General features: G+C 44.3%; 1 protein-coding gene and 1 pseudogene across 1 annotated transcript; one reads left to right on the plus strand and one right to left on the minus strand.

Moving 5' to 3' along the window:
- The first annotated feature begins 56 nt into the window (after positions 1–56).
- On the plus strand, positions 57–3,460 carry MOCS3 (molybdenum cofactor synthesis 3). The gene has a single exon (XM_045519296.2). The coding sequence runs from the start codon at positions 215–217 to the stop codon at positions 1,580–1,582; it is 1,368 nt and encodes a 455-aa protein (XP_045375252.1). The 5' UTR covers positions 57–214; the 3' UTR covers positions 1,583–3,460.
- Positions 3,461–9,311: 5,851 nt separating this feature from the next.
- On the minus strand, positions 9,312–10,080 carry LOC105071969 (kxDL motif-containing protein 1 pseudogene; annotated as a pseudogene).
- Positions 10,081–12,623: the final 2,543 nt, after the last annotated feature.

Raw genomic sequence — 12,623 nt, forward strand, 5'->3', positions numbered from 1 at the left:
GTTCTAGTCCTCCTAAGGCCCTCCGCATGGTTCCATTGGGAATAGTTAGGAGTTGTGTATCATTCAAGTTGAATCGGAGGGTTGCTTCGGAAATACATATCTATCAATCACCTTTTCCCAAGCTCCATAAAGTTTCTTAGTTTATCCCAGTCTCTAGAAGAAGGAAAGCCGGAAGCGGAAGTGCCTTTCATGACAACTTCCGGAAGAGGGTGCCATGGCTGGTAGGGAGGAGGTGCTTTCCTTGCAGGCAGAAGTTGCCCAGCGGGAGGAGGAGCTGAGTTCCCTGAAGCAGAGGCTGGCGGCGGCTCTTGTGGCGGAGCAGGAGTCAGAGCGATTGATTCCGGTGTCACCCCTGCCGCCGAAGGCTGCCCTGTCCCGCGATGAGATTCTGCGCTATAGCCGGCAGCTCGTACTGCCTGAGCTAGGTGTGCAGGGACAGCTGCGCCTGGCGACCGCGTCCGTGCTGGTCGTGGGCTGCGGGGGGCTCGGCTGTCCACTGGCACAGTACCTGGCGGCAGCCGGCATCGGCCGCCTGGGCCTCGTGGACTATGACGTAGTAGAAGTGAGCAACCTGGCCCGCCAAGTGCTTCATGGCGAGGCACTGGCTGGCCAGGCCAAGGTCTTTTCGGCAGCCGCCTCACTGCGCCGTCTCAATTCGGCAGTGGAGTGCGTGCCCTACGCCCAGGCGCTTACGCCAGCCACGGCGCTAGATCTCGTCCGCCGCTATGACGTGGTGGCTGACTGCTCCGACAACGTGCCTACTCGGTACCTGGTTAACGATGCATGTGTGCTAGTCGGCCGGCCTCTGGTGTCGGCCAGCGCCCTGCGCTTCGAGGGCCAAATCACAGTCTACCATTATGGTAGTGGGCCTTGCTATCGCTGCATATTCCCCCAACCACCTCCAGCGGAGACGGTGACCAACTGCGCGGATGGCGGGGTGCTTGGTGTGGTGACTGGGGTCCTGGGCTGCCTGCAGGCGTTGGAAGTGTTGAAGATCGCTGCAGGTCTGGGCCCCTCTTACAGTGGCAGCCTGCTACTCTTCGATGCCCTCAGAGGACATTTCCGCTGTATTCAGCTCCGGAGACGCAGGCCGGACTGTGCAGCTTGCGGGGAGCGGCCCACTGTGACTGATCTGCAGGACTATGAAGACTTCTGTGGCTCCTCAGCCACAGATAAGTGCCGCTCCCTGCAATTGCTGACCCCGGAGGAGCGAGTTTCTGTCATCGACTATAAGCGACTTCTGGATTCTGGGTCACCCCATCTGTTGCTGGATGTCAGGCCTCAAGTGGAAGTGGACATCTGTCGTTTGCCTCACGCCCTGCACATCCCTTTGAAATATTTGGAACGGAGGGATGTGGAGAGCCTGAAACTCTTAGGAGAAGCAATCCGGGTAGGGAAGCAGGGCACCCAGGAAGGGGCCTCTCTTCCCATTTATGTGATTTGCAAACTGGGCAATGACTCCCAGAAAGCCGTGAAGATCCTGCAGTCCTTGACAGACTTAAACTCTGTAACAGTTCAGGATGTTGTGGGGGGCCTCATGGCCTGGGCTGCCAAAATCGATGGAACATTTCCACAGTACTGAGGTGGCTGGTAGAGTTTGACATGGGATAGAGTCAGTGAAAGATTGCCATGGGTTTTTTGTTTGTCTTTTGCATTTTCTTCAGTAGTGTATGGGAGAGCCTGGGATTCTGCAGTATCTGTGAATACGTGAACTTATTTCTATAACGGGCTTTTAAGTTGTAATTTCTTGAATGGTGTAGTTATTAATGAGTTATAATACTGTTCCTGAGAACTGTCCTGTGTTTTCCGCACTTCGATGGTGTCCTGAACAGGTGAGAAATAATGTCACAGGACTTTGTGTTTTGAACTGCAGATCATTTGCCTCTCCTGCTTTACTGCCTTTTTTTTTTTTTTTTTACCTCTCCCATGTAAAGAGCTCTTAAATTGTCCATTTAATTCTTGGAAAGGTGTAGTAAATTTACTGATGTTACAGAATCCAAGCTCATACTGCTCTCTGCAGGACAAGCCAGTAAGTCTAGAGATGAGTTGTTGGGGCAAGGAATAATGACAATTTGGAAAGCCAGCAGACTGAAAAGTTTCCCAAAGAACTGTCTTACTTGTGTTAGAATTCAGGCTTCTGTATTAAAAGGGGAGGGGATATGATTGGTTGTTGCAAAGTTCTTGGTGTCAGGAATCCTTTGTTCTTGCAGCTGTCCTGTAGGTCAGGTCAGGATGTTCCTGTAAACCTTCAACAAGCGAAAGTTATTCTCTGTTCTGAGACTTCTTCTCTCTATAGGAATGGGAAAATGTTACACCTTTATAGGTCAGAGCCTTGAGAATGGGTTGTCATGTATATTTCAGGCTACTGGCAACATTCTTAACTTGTAGCAAAAGCAATAGAATACAAAGGTTAAAGTATCTAATGTGGAGTCAGATTTGCTCTTCTCTGGTACACTGAATTGATCATAGGTGGTATACTTAAGATCAGTTTATTGTTTACTAAGACATTCTTTGGATATTCTTCAGATAATAGACTTATGTCCTAGAGAAATCAGTGTTTAAAATGTATGTTGTTAAAACATTTAAATTATCTGGGAAGTGGTCATTCTATTAAACATTTTGAATTAATATCCAAGCGAGGTATTTGCAGTCTACCAAGATAGAAATCACCTTTGTAGTCTGTCAGTTTCTTTTATAAATTGCTGGGGTTTTTTCTTATTAGCTTCAGAGTCCACCTTACATTATACACACATAAAAATTTCTAAACTGTACACTGTAGTTTGGCTTGTGTTGGAATCTTCAAGTTCAAGTCCCAACTTTCTGCCCTCCCCTGTCCTTTTTTCCCTATCCAGTTTTTTTTTTTGTTTTTGTTTTTGTTTTTGTTTTTGTTTTTGTTTTTTTGGCTTTACTACAGTAAAGCCTACATTTGGCCAGGATGCCAAATGCAATATTGAATTGAAGTGCAATAGTGAACATTCTTCTCTCCTTCATGATTTCAGGTGAAAAACTTTGTATATTTGACCAATATTACTTGTTACTGCTTTACTGTAGATAAATATCCTCTATCAGATTCAATAAGTTTCTGTTTATAGTTTGATAAGAGTTTTCATTGAATTCATCAAATGCTTTTTCTGCGTTTCTATATGCTCTTATCTCTTCTGTTAATGTGAATACAATGACTTTTTTTTTTTTTACTGTGGCAAAAAAACACATGACATAAAATTCACCCTCCCAGTAGTCTCCATGTGTATAATACTCTCAGCTACATGCACGTGCTGGGCAACAAATTCCAGAACACCCCATCCTGCATGACTGAGACTTTACACCCACCTAACAGCTCCCAACTCTCCCCTTTAAGTTGCTTTTGCTATTTTGATTTAATCTCTTCCAGCATTTTATAATAGCATAAAATGTAGATTTTTAAGTGTGTATTTTCTTATTAAACAGCATTTTCATGAAATGGTAGTTATTCTGCCCCACTTCCAACATATACAACAAAATTAAAAGCAACATTTTGGTATGTGACTGTATGTTAGTGGCAAATTGAACAATCCATGCCATGTCAAAAGGGGGCCTCTATTGTCCAGCTGAGTGTTGTATGCAGCCCCATAATCATCAGAAATCACAGATGTAAATGTGGAATCTTTATATCTCTGACTACAGATTTTTTAAAAAGTTTAAAAGCATTATGAGCCAGACAAAACCCTCTGCAGGTCAGAATCTGTCATTAGTTTGCAGTCTGATACTCTCGTTTTATTAGAAAAGGATAGTACAATCAAATTGGGAATTAGGGTAGTCATCGCCTTTTGGCAAACTTTGTAGCTCATTTTTGAATAAGCGTGCTTATTGTGTCATAGGCCTTTCTCTGTTATAAAGGTGGAACAGGTCCCTTATGACGGTTTCTCCCAAGGAGAGCTGGAAGTAAGTGACAGACCTGGGGAGGAGAACAAACATGGCAGGCCTCCGCCTCACTTTTTACTCCTGGGACAAAAGCTGATTCTCACACATACCAGGAAACCATCAACGGACAGACATAGGAACTATTTCATACTGTAAAGGCTGATGTCCTAAAGTTAGGCAGTTTTGGTATTCCTACAAACCTGGTTGTCACTGGGACAGGCAACAGAAGCTGACCCTGACTGGTTAAGTGGGAAAAGGGCTTATTAAAGTGATATGAGGTGCTTTTGAAAATTTGGGGGACAAACTCAAAAGCTATCCTTCCAAGGAACAATGCCCCAAACCATGTACGGAACTGACATGAGAACTCTGTCTATGCTCTGCTGCCCCATCGAGTACTAGAGGAAGCTGCCAGCACAGCCTCCCCGCCCCACTTCTCTCCAGAAAGCCCAGCAGTTCAGCCACAGCTCGGGGCAGAGAGCAGAGTTGCTTTACATCGGTCTTTTCTGAGTCAGTCTTACGAGGGTGTGTCTGGTAGGTAGACCATCGCGTGCCTTCATCCTAGCTACAAGAGTAGCTGGGAATTTGAGTTATGATGTCTGCAAGAGGGAGGCAGAACTCATAATCTGGGATTTTTCTCCACTTAGTGGAAGAATTTTATTCTTTGAAATTTTGTTTTCTATGGCTGGGTTTTTACAGTCAGATGGGATTTGAACTTGATCACTTTTTTCCTTTTCATTTAACAAACATCAAGTTGTACTAGTTACCATTCTCAGCTCTGGGATAAAGATGAATAAGAGATATCCTACAGCTATGGAATTTACACCTAAATAGGAGTAGACAAGTCAACAAGTAAACTAGTGATAAATGCCACAAAAGAAACGAAACTGATGTAATGGGGTGAGGAAGGGGGAGCCATTTTGGGTAGATTAATTAGGAGAAACCTACAGAGCAAAGTTGACATTAAACCCCAAACCTGAATGGGGAAAAGAAGCCAATCAGATCTGGAAGAACATCCGATACTGGAAGAAAAACAGTGGGAAGACCCTAAGACAAACTTGTCATGCTCAGGAAACTGAAGAGGCAGGTTGGGTTGTGAACCACTGGGGGCAGTAGAACAAGGTGAAGTTTAGGGAGACAGGGAACATACCATGTAGGGGGTAGAATGTTATAGGAGTATTTTATTCTAAGTAAAATAACAACTAACAATTGAGCAGTCCTGGTGATTTGCGATTCAAACCCAGGTGGTTTGGCTGAAGACCCATACTGCCCTAAGCAGTATGCTATGCTGTGTTCTCAGTGAGAGCTTTGTAACTGTGTATGTTTTCATTTTTGAAGAAGTCTCTGCCCTGATAACCATGGAATGGAAAAGCTTGTATTTCAGAAGCAGTAGAAACGAACTGATGCATTTGGTTTATAGATCTCTCTCTAGGGAAGGAACCCTAGACCGAAATCCTTGGGAGCCCTCTGACACCAGTGTGTCATGTGGGCAATGTCCAGTTAACCCAGAGTCACTCTGATTAGGGAAAGTGAGAAAGTCTCAATGTAAGGGGCCACAGCTCGTAAATGAAATGGTGCCAAGGGGAGGGGGGCTAAACAAGGGCAGTGAGTCTCCTGAGAGTGTTCCCATGGGAGGGGAGGACTTTTTTTTCAAGCTTGTTTATTTTTAATTAGCTGTTCCCTCCCACAGCAGCAGAGGGTCCCCTCAGAGCCTGAGGGCAGGTACATAGCCCCATTTGCTCTACCCGGGAGAAGATTACTTTCATAGGTTTTATTTTCTCAGGGTTCCATAGGTAACATGAGGTAGTCCTATCCAGGTAAAAGTAAAATCTCATCACTTGAAATCATGCATCTGCTTTAAGATTCAGGATAATTCTGGAGTCGGTTGGGAATATTAGGAAAACTAGCATAGTGCAGGAGTGGGAAGGGTTTTTGGAAATAAAATGGTAAAAGGGGTTAATTCATGCCTTTGATTTCTGAAGCACTCAAGATGTGAGAGAAAAGCTAATTAAACCAGCCCAGAATTTGGGTGATAAATAAGATACATACAGTTTACTGTAATTTACTATGAGATCCAACATACTGACACTGATTCTGGCTTCTAATCTTCAGTCCAATTTTTCAGAATTTAAAAGACAACAAATTGTGACTTATCCAGCTGTTTCGTTCCTGACTTTTAATGCCATTTGTTGGACAGGTTGCTGAAGATAAAGAAAAAGGCTTATAGCTTAGAATTTCCCTTCTTGGTGGCACCTTGGTTAAAAAGGTGCCAGAGTAGGGTGACATTGATGGAGGATGTTTTGGGCATAATTTTGTTTTTTGTTTTCATGTTTTATTTTTTGGTAGGGGGAGATAATTAGGTTTATTTACTTTAATGGCAGTAACTGGGGATTGAACCCAGGACCTCATACATGCTAGGCATCTACTCTACCACTGAGCTATAACCTCCCTGAGCATTTTTAATTAGTATTTTCCTTATCCAGTGCTTCCAGATGAGGGAGTACTGAAATGAATTGGAATTTAGCAGACCAAAGTTCAGGTGGGTTGAAGCAGTTGACTCTCAAGTACGAGAAAACTCCCAGGCAGCCTGCTATGTGTAAGAGCCAAGAGAAGCAGTGCTCTTACAGTCTTGATTTAGTCACCCTGGGTAAACTCGAGGTTGTTTACCCAAAAGCTCCCCACTCCCACCTTCCTCCCTGCTGGTAGGGCTGAACATGGCAGAGTCCTTTCCTAGCCTCCCCTACAGTTTTTGAGGAGCCTGTGCTTCTAAACAATTTCTTCCATCAAATACAGTTCAAATCCATCTCCTTCTCACTATCTCCACTGCTGCTCCCCTAATCAAGCCATCTCTCCGCCAGAGGTATGGCTTTTAAGGAACACACACACACCGTCAATCACACCACTGAGTACCAAAAGTACAATTGCTCTTAAGTCTTGAGATAGAAGAGGTACCTGTGTACAGCAGGGACCGGACTACCAGCCTCGTGATATTTTTGTTAAGTATAGATGTCCTTTTGGTAGTCTTGAGATCTGTGAAGGAAAATAGGACTTTTAGATCACTTTTCTCTTACTGATGTAATGAACAGTAGTTATCTATTTTGCCCAGAGCGTAAAGGGATTTGCAGACTCAAAAACTCCAGGGGCTAAGCAAATGAGAAATGAGTAAAGGTGCTCGCTAGAGTTGTGGTGAAGTGTGAGTGCCTGGCTCACTGAAATCTACTGCACAGCTGGCTCGCTTTGTCAGGCAGGAATGTGGGTACAGTGTTGACAGACCTATCAGTGTTTTAAGAAAATAGGAACATTTGGAGTTTTCTCTGAAATCTCCTAATTTTGAATGTCAAAAAAATTTTTTTAATTCTGAAACTGTTTACCAGTTGAAATAAACCCACAGGAGGCTGAATAAAGTCTTTAGGCTTAAACAGGAAAAACCAAACAAAAGAACCCAAAACACATGATTTGAGTTACTATCTTTGCACTTCAAAATTATATAAAAATAAAAAGTTTAAAAACAAAGCAAAAAAAAAATAGTGTATAAAGAAAGTGCAGGCAGGAGGGTAGAGCTCAGTGGTAGAGCACATGCTTAGCATGCAGGAGGTCCTGGGTTCAATCCCCAGTACCTCCTCCAAGAATAAATAAATAAATAAACCTGATTACCACCCCCCCAAAAAAAAACCAAAAAAAATTTTTAAAAATGAAAATGCAAGTCTTCCTTTCCATTACTAACTCTCATCCTTTCATTTCCCTCCCTAGAGGTAATCTCTTATAACCAGCCTTACACATGCATTTTGATACTTATACCTTTTGAAGACACATACCTGTATTTTTTTAAGTAGTCTATATTGCTGTTTCAGTTGCTCTCAGTTCACATAGCTCAGCCTCAATCTTTTAAATCAACATTTAGAATGCCATACACACACTCTAAGTTTTCTTTAACCAGTTCCCCCACTGAAGGACGTTTAGGATTTTTACAGTCTTTTGCTGTTAGTAATAGTGCTTCAAAGAATGTTTTGATATTTATATCTTCATACAAATACATCCAACAGTAATGATAAAGTGCTTACTATGTCCCCAACATAGTTCTAGGGCTACCTGTCAGAGTGTACCTGTAGGATGAATTCCTGAAAATGGAATTGTGTCAAAGACTGTATCTGCTCTAATTTTGAGTAAGCAGTGCCAAATCCCCTTTCTGAGGGGCTGTGTTCATGTATACTAACATGCCTGGGAAAGGCCACTTCCCACCACCCTTGCCAGCGCTGTCTTTTCAAACTTTTAGATCTTTTCCAATCTGATGGGTTTTAGACTCTGCGTTATTTTACATTTTTTTAGTATACGTTTGAGCCATTTTTCATGTTTAAAGGTCTTTTCAAATAAAAAATTCTGTTTATTCTTTGCTCACTTTTTCTACTGAGCTGTGTGTTCTTATTGATATGTATGATTAAGAAAGACCACTTAGGGTAAGCCAGAAAGAGAAAGAAAAATACCATGTGATATCACTCATATGTGGAATCTAAAAAAAAAAGGACATCATGAAGTCATCTACAAAACAGAAACAGACTCACAGACATAGTAAACAATCTTATGGTTACCTGGGAAAGGGGGCGAGAAGGAAGAAATTTGGGAATTTGAGATTTATAAATGTTAGCCACTATATATAAAATAAATTTTAAAAAGTTTCTGTTGTATAGCACAGGGAACCATGTTCAATATCTTGTGATAACCTTTAATGAAAAAATATGAAAATGAACACATGTATGTATACGTGTGACTGGGACACTGTGATGTACCCCAGAAATTGACACATGGTAACTGATGGTACTTCAATGAAAAAAAAAGAAAAACCACTTACAGGAAAAAAAATCTGTATTCTTTAGCAAAAGAGGTTTTTTTTGTTTGTTTGTTTGTTTTTTAGTAACAGACTCTTTTTATTGATAACTTCCCAACAGCATCTGTAAACATCAGGTACAAAAATATTCCACTGAACTCTGTTTTCCAAGGTGGCTCAGCTTGCTCCACGAAGGCCCCAGGAGAGGCCTGCTGGGCCCTCAGGGTACACACCTCTGGTCAGAGAAACGTGGGCCTTACCTCAGGCTCAGGGCTGAGTGGCTGGCTAAGCTGTCTTGAGCCTTCTACGACTATCTGAGAAACCTCCTTGAGACTGGGGAAAGTATTTCATACTTTCACTGCAGGAAGGGGCAAGGAGACCAGAATTAGTGGGTAGAGCGGTGGACTGGGGTGAACTCAGACAGGACAACGCTTGTCCACCTTGAAGAAGTCCTGGCCAGGGTGCTGGGGCAGGGGGCATCTGGCTCCGGTCTCTGGGAACCTTTAAGTGTTGTTCAGAGCAGACCTCAGGCCTGGCTCTGGAAAAGCTCCCTTGTGCCCAACCCAGTGACTCCAGCTGGGCTGGACTCCCTGTCCTGGCAGAGGGGTCAAGGAGAGATGCTTTTAGAATGGGAATGCTAGATCCCAGGAATTCCATACCCCAGCAAGGGAGCCTTGTTCCCCAGGGAGCTCCAAATGACAAAACAGGGTGGCAAAGCTGACTGTCTCAAGGCAGAGTTACCTGCTGCCACCTCAGACATCTGGGGAGTGGTGCTGCCGCTGCCCTGAGACCCCACCAAGCTCCTGGGAGCAGGGCTACTCGCCCAGCGTCTCCTCGTCATCTGCATGGCTGCAGCCATTGATGGCAGGGGAGCTGGACCAGACATGGAACAGGTCCTCGAAGCCGGGGCTGAGGGAGGGTGAGACAGTGTTGGGGCTGGTGTCACACGAGCCTGTGCTCTGTTCCGAGGTGGCAAGGGTTGTTGTGGTGCTAGGTGGGATGGGGTCTTCATCCTCATCCTTCAGGAGGGACACTTCTGGGATGTGGCTGAAGGCCTCCGGGTGCTGCCTGGCCAGCTTCCCTTTCAGTGTCCTGATCCTGCAGAAGATGCTCTTCAGGTCCCGTTTCATCTCCACCAGGGTCCTCGTGTGGTGCAGGAAGTGCTCGCTCATCTGCTGCAGGCGGGCACACGACAGGTTGTTGAAGTTCAGCAGCATCTCACTGGTCTTCTCAAAGCGGTCCAGCATGCTCTTCTGGGCCAGGATGTTGGTGTTGACATCGTCTGCGTCCACCATGCTCAGGATGCGGCTGCAGAAGACCCTCGAGGCTGAGTCCAGGGGGTCCATTTCTTCCTCCTCCCCCGTTGCCTGCACATCTGGCGGCCATGCTCATGCTTCCGGGATGGCAAAAGGGTTTTGAATTAATTCACTCTGCAGACATTTATTGAACGCCTACTATGTTTCAGACACTGGCCAACTTCTATGGATACAAGATAATTAGGATATAGTGTTTGCCTACTAGGTGTTCCTATCTCAACTTCTTTCATGTAATTTACAGAGCCCTTGCTCACCTACATTATTTCATTTAATTCGTCAACAACTGAGATAAAGGTAATTATATCTTGTCCATAGGTTCCTCTTATATGTTTGTTTGGTTTTTTTTTTTTTTTTTTTTTTTTTTTTACCAACAATAGATTTCCCTGAAATAACTTAGTTGGCAGGGAGACTTGTTCTCAAAGTGGAATCCTTCTGTCACTAATGAGATCAGGCTCTCTGGTCCCTGTAGAGCACTTTAGAAAAGATTCTATTGTAGACTGGATGAATTTTTCAGCTGTTCCCAAGTATTTTATGTGTCTTGGTCATCATCAGAAACTTGGAGCCGTGGTGGGACATTGTGAGTGCAATGAATTGCCACTATGAAGCTTGGATCCTGATGGGGTCAGACTCAGTTCAGTGCCGACTTTGGTCTTCTTTTCAGAGCTGACGGTTGGAGTCAGGGCACTTGGCGCCTAGACCATCAGCTAAGCACAGATATTTCTGACACACATTCCTTATTCTCAATGCATGGGCTGCATAGACTGTTTCATGTAAGATTCTCTGTGTACATACATATTTGTGGTACAATTTCACACTTGAGTTTCCTGATTTGAAAACAAGCATTTCATGTGAACTTGGCTTTCCTTGGTTGAACTTCTGAAAGCCAAATATACAGAGATAATGGCTTTAGAACTTAACACTTTTCCAGGTCCAAGGCAATTTTGCAGTTTCCGTATTAGAAGCCCCCACATGTAATAAGATGATATAAAAAGGAAAGTTGAACACAGCACTCAGGATATAATGACCTTGGCTGGGAGGAGGGAGGGGAAAGGGGAATAATGCGGTCAGACGCACAGTATCATCAAAGTCCTAGCTTTTGTTCAGTGGTGTGTTTGTGGCTAATAGTGCATTATTTAAAATAACTCACTAAATAAATAAAGCAGATCATGCACCACCAATAATAAGACTATACCACAAACCAATGATTGTAATTAATCCAGTTATGTACACCTGAAATCCAAAGAAAAAGAGAAAAAAAGAAAGAAAGGAATGTCTATTGAATTTGACCACCTTGAAAAATTAATCTATTGGGCTAAGATCACAAATCTGACATATTAGCCTGCTAATAATAGGCTGCTTAATGGATGGTGCCCTAGTCTCTTTCACACTGTTGCACTTCTCTTCATTGTTTTCAGTGAAAAGGAAGGCAGGCAGCATTCCTCCCTTCAGAAGTTGGCCTTTATTTTTGCTCCTTCTTCCAAAGAGCGACGCAAAAAGTTCTTTGGAGCATTTAATGGAAACGGTTTTATAGAAAATCTCTTAGGACCATTTAATTAATCAGCAGCCACTCTATATTTTATCCTCATGGGCCCATTTCTTCTGTAGAGAAATATCTGCCCCGGTCTGGAGGCCTGGTAACCCTAACCCAGCACAAAGGCTCACGTTTCCAGTCTGCTTGCATCTACGCTGTTAGAGCTAGAACCTGAGACGACATGCAACAGGGAAGTCACTGAGGCCATGGCAGAGAAACACAACTGATTCATTCAGGAAATAGCTGATGGGCATTAGGAACAGGCAGGTGATGGGGCCTGGAACACAGCTGTGAACAAGACAGGCTCTGGTCCTGTCCAAGCAAACTCACGTTCTAGTGGAGAAGAGAGATGACGTGTAATCAGATACACAGCCAGAAAACGTGGTTCTGTGAAAAGGAGTAATGGCTGGGGTGGTGGCCAGAGAAGACCTCCAGTAAGGGGCCATTTAAGGTGAGAGGGCTGAAAGGGGAGCTGGGGAAAGAACATTCCAGGCAGTGGGAATGGCCAGTGCAAAGGCCCTGAGGCTGGAAAGATCATCCTGAGTTGGTAGAGCCAACAGGAGCCAGGTAGGGTTGGAGCAGAGTGAATGAGACCGGGAGAGAGAGGTAGGCAGAGGTCAGATCGTTCAAGACATAGTGGGCTGTGGCAAAGAGTCTGGTTCTTATTCTAGGGGTGATGGAAAACCGTGGTCCTTGAGTTGTGCTTGTGTGCAGAGCTGAACAGGAATGCAGCAGGTTAATGCTGGGAGAGCAGCTCCCAGCCAATGATGGCTGGGAGCTGGTGGATACATTCCCCCATCTTCTAGCCCCTGGCGTGAGAGAATTCTGAGGTGTGTTTAGTCTCCCAAAGGGAAGACCCCAGCGGGTTCAAGCTCCGGCTGCCCGCAGTGGCAACCTGCCCATTAATATCCCCTTCTTTCCCCTTCCCTGTCTCACTCCTTCAATCCTTTACCAGAGATGCCTAGGGTCACCTCCCAAACCATCGGCTTGCACTCAGATTCTTGTACTCCCCTTGCCCCAAACTCTCCCTAGGACATGACACTCAGCAAGTCCCCAG

The sequence above is a fragment of the Camelus bactrianus genome, chromosome 19 (genome assembly GCF_048773025.1).
Source record: "Camelus bactrianus isolate YW-2024 breed Bactrian camel chromosome 19, ASM4877302v1, whole genome shotgun sequence".
Taxonomy (NCBI): Eukaryota; Metazoa; Chordata; class Mammalia; order Artiodactyla; family Camelidae; genus Camelus; species Camelus bactrianus.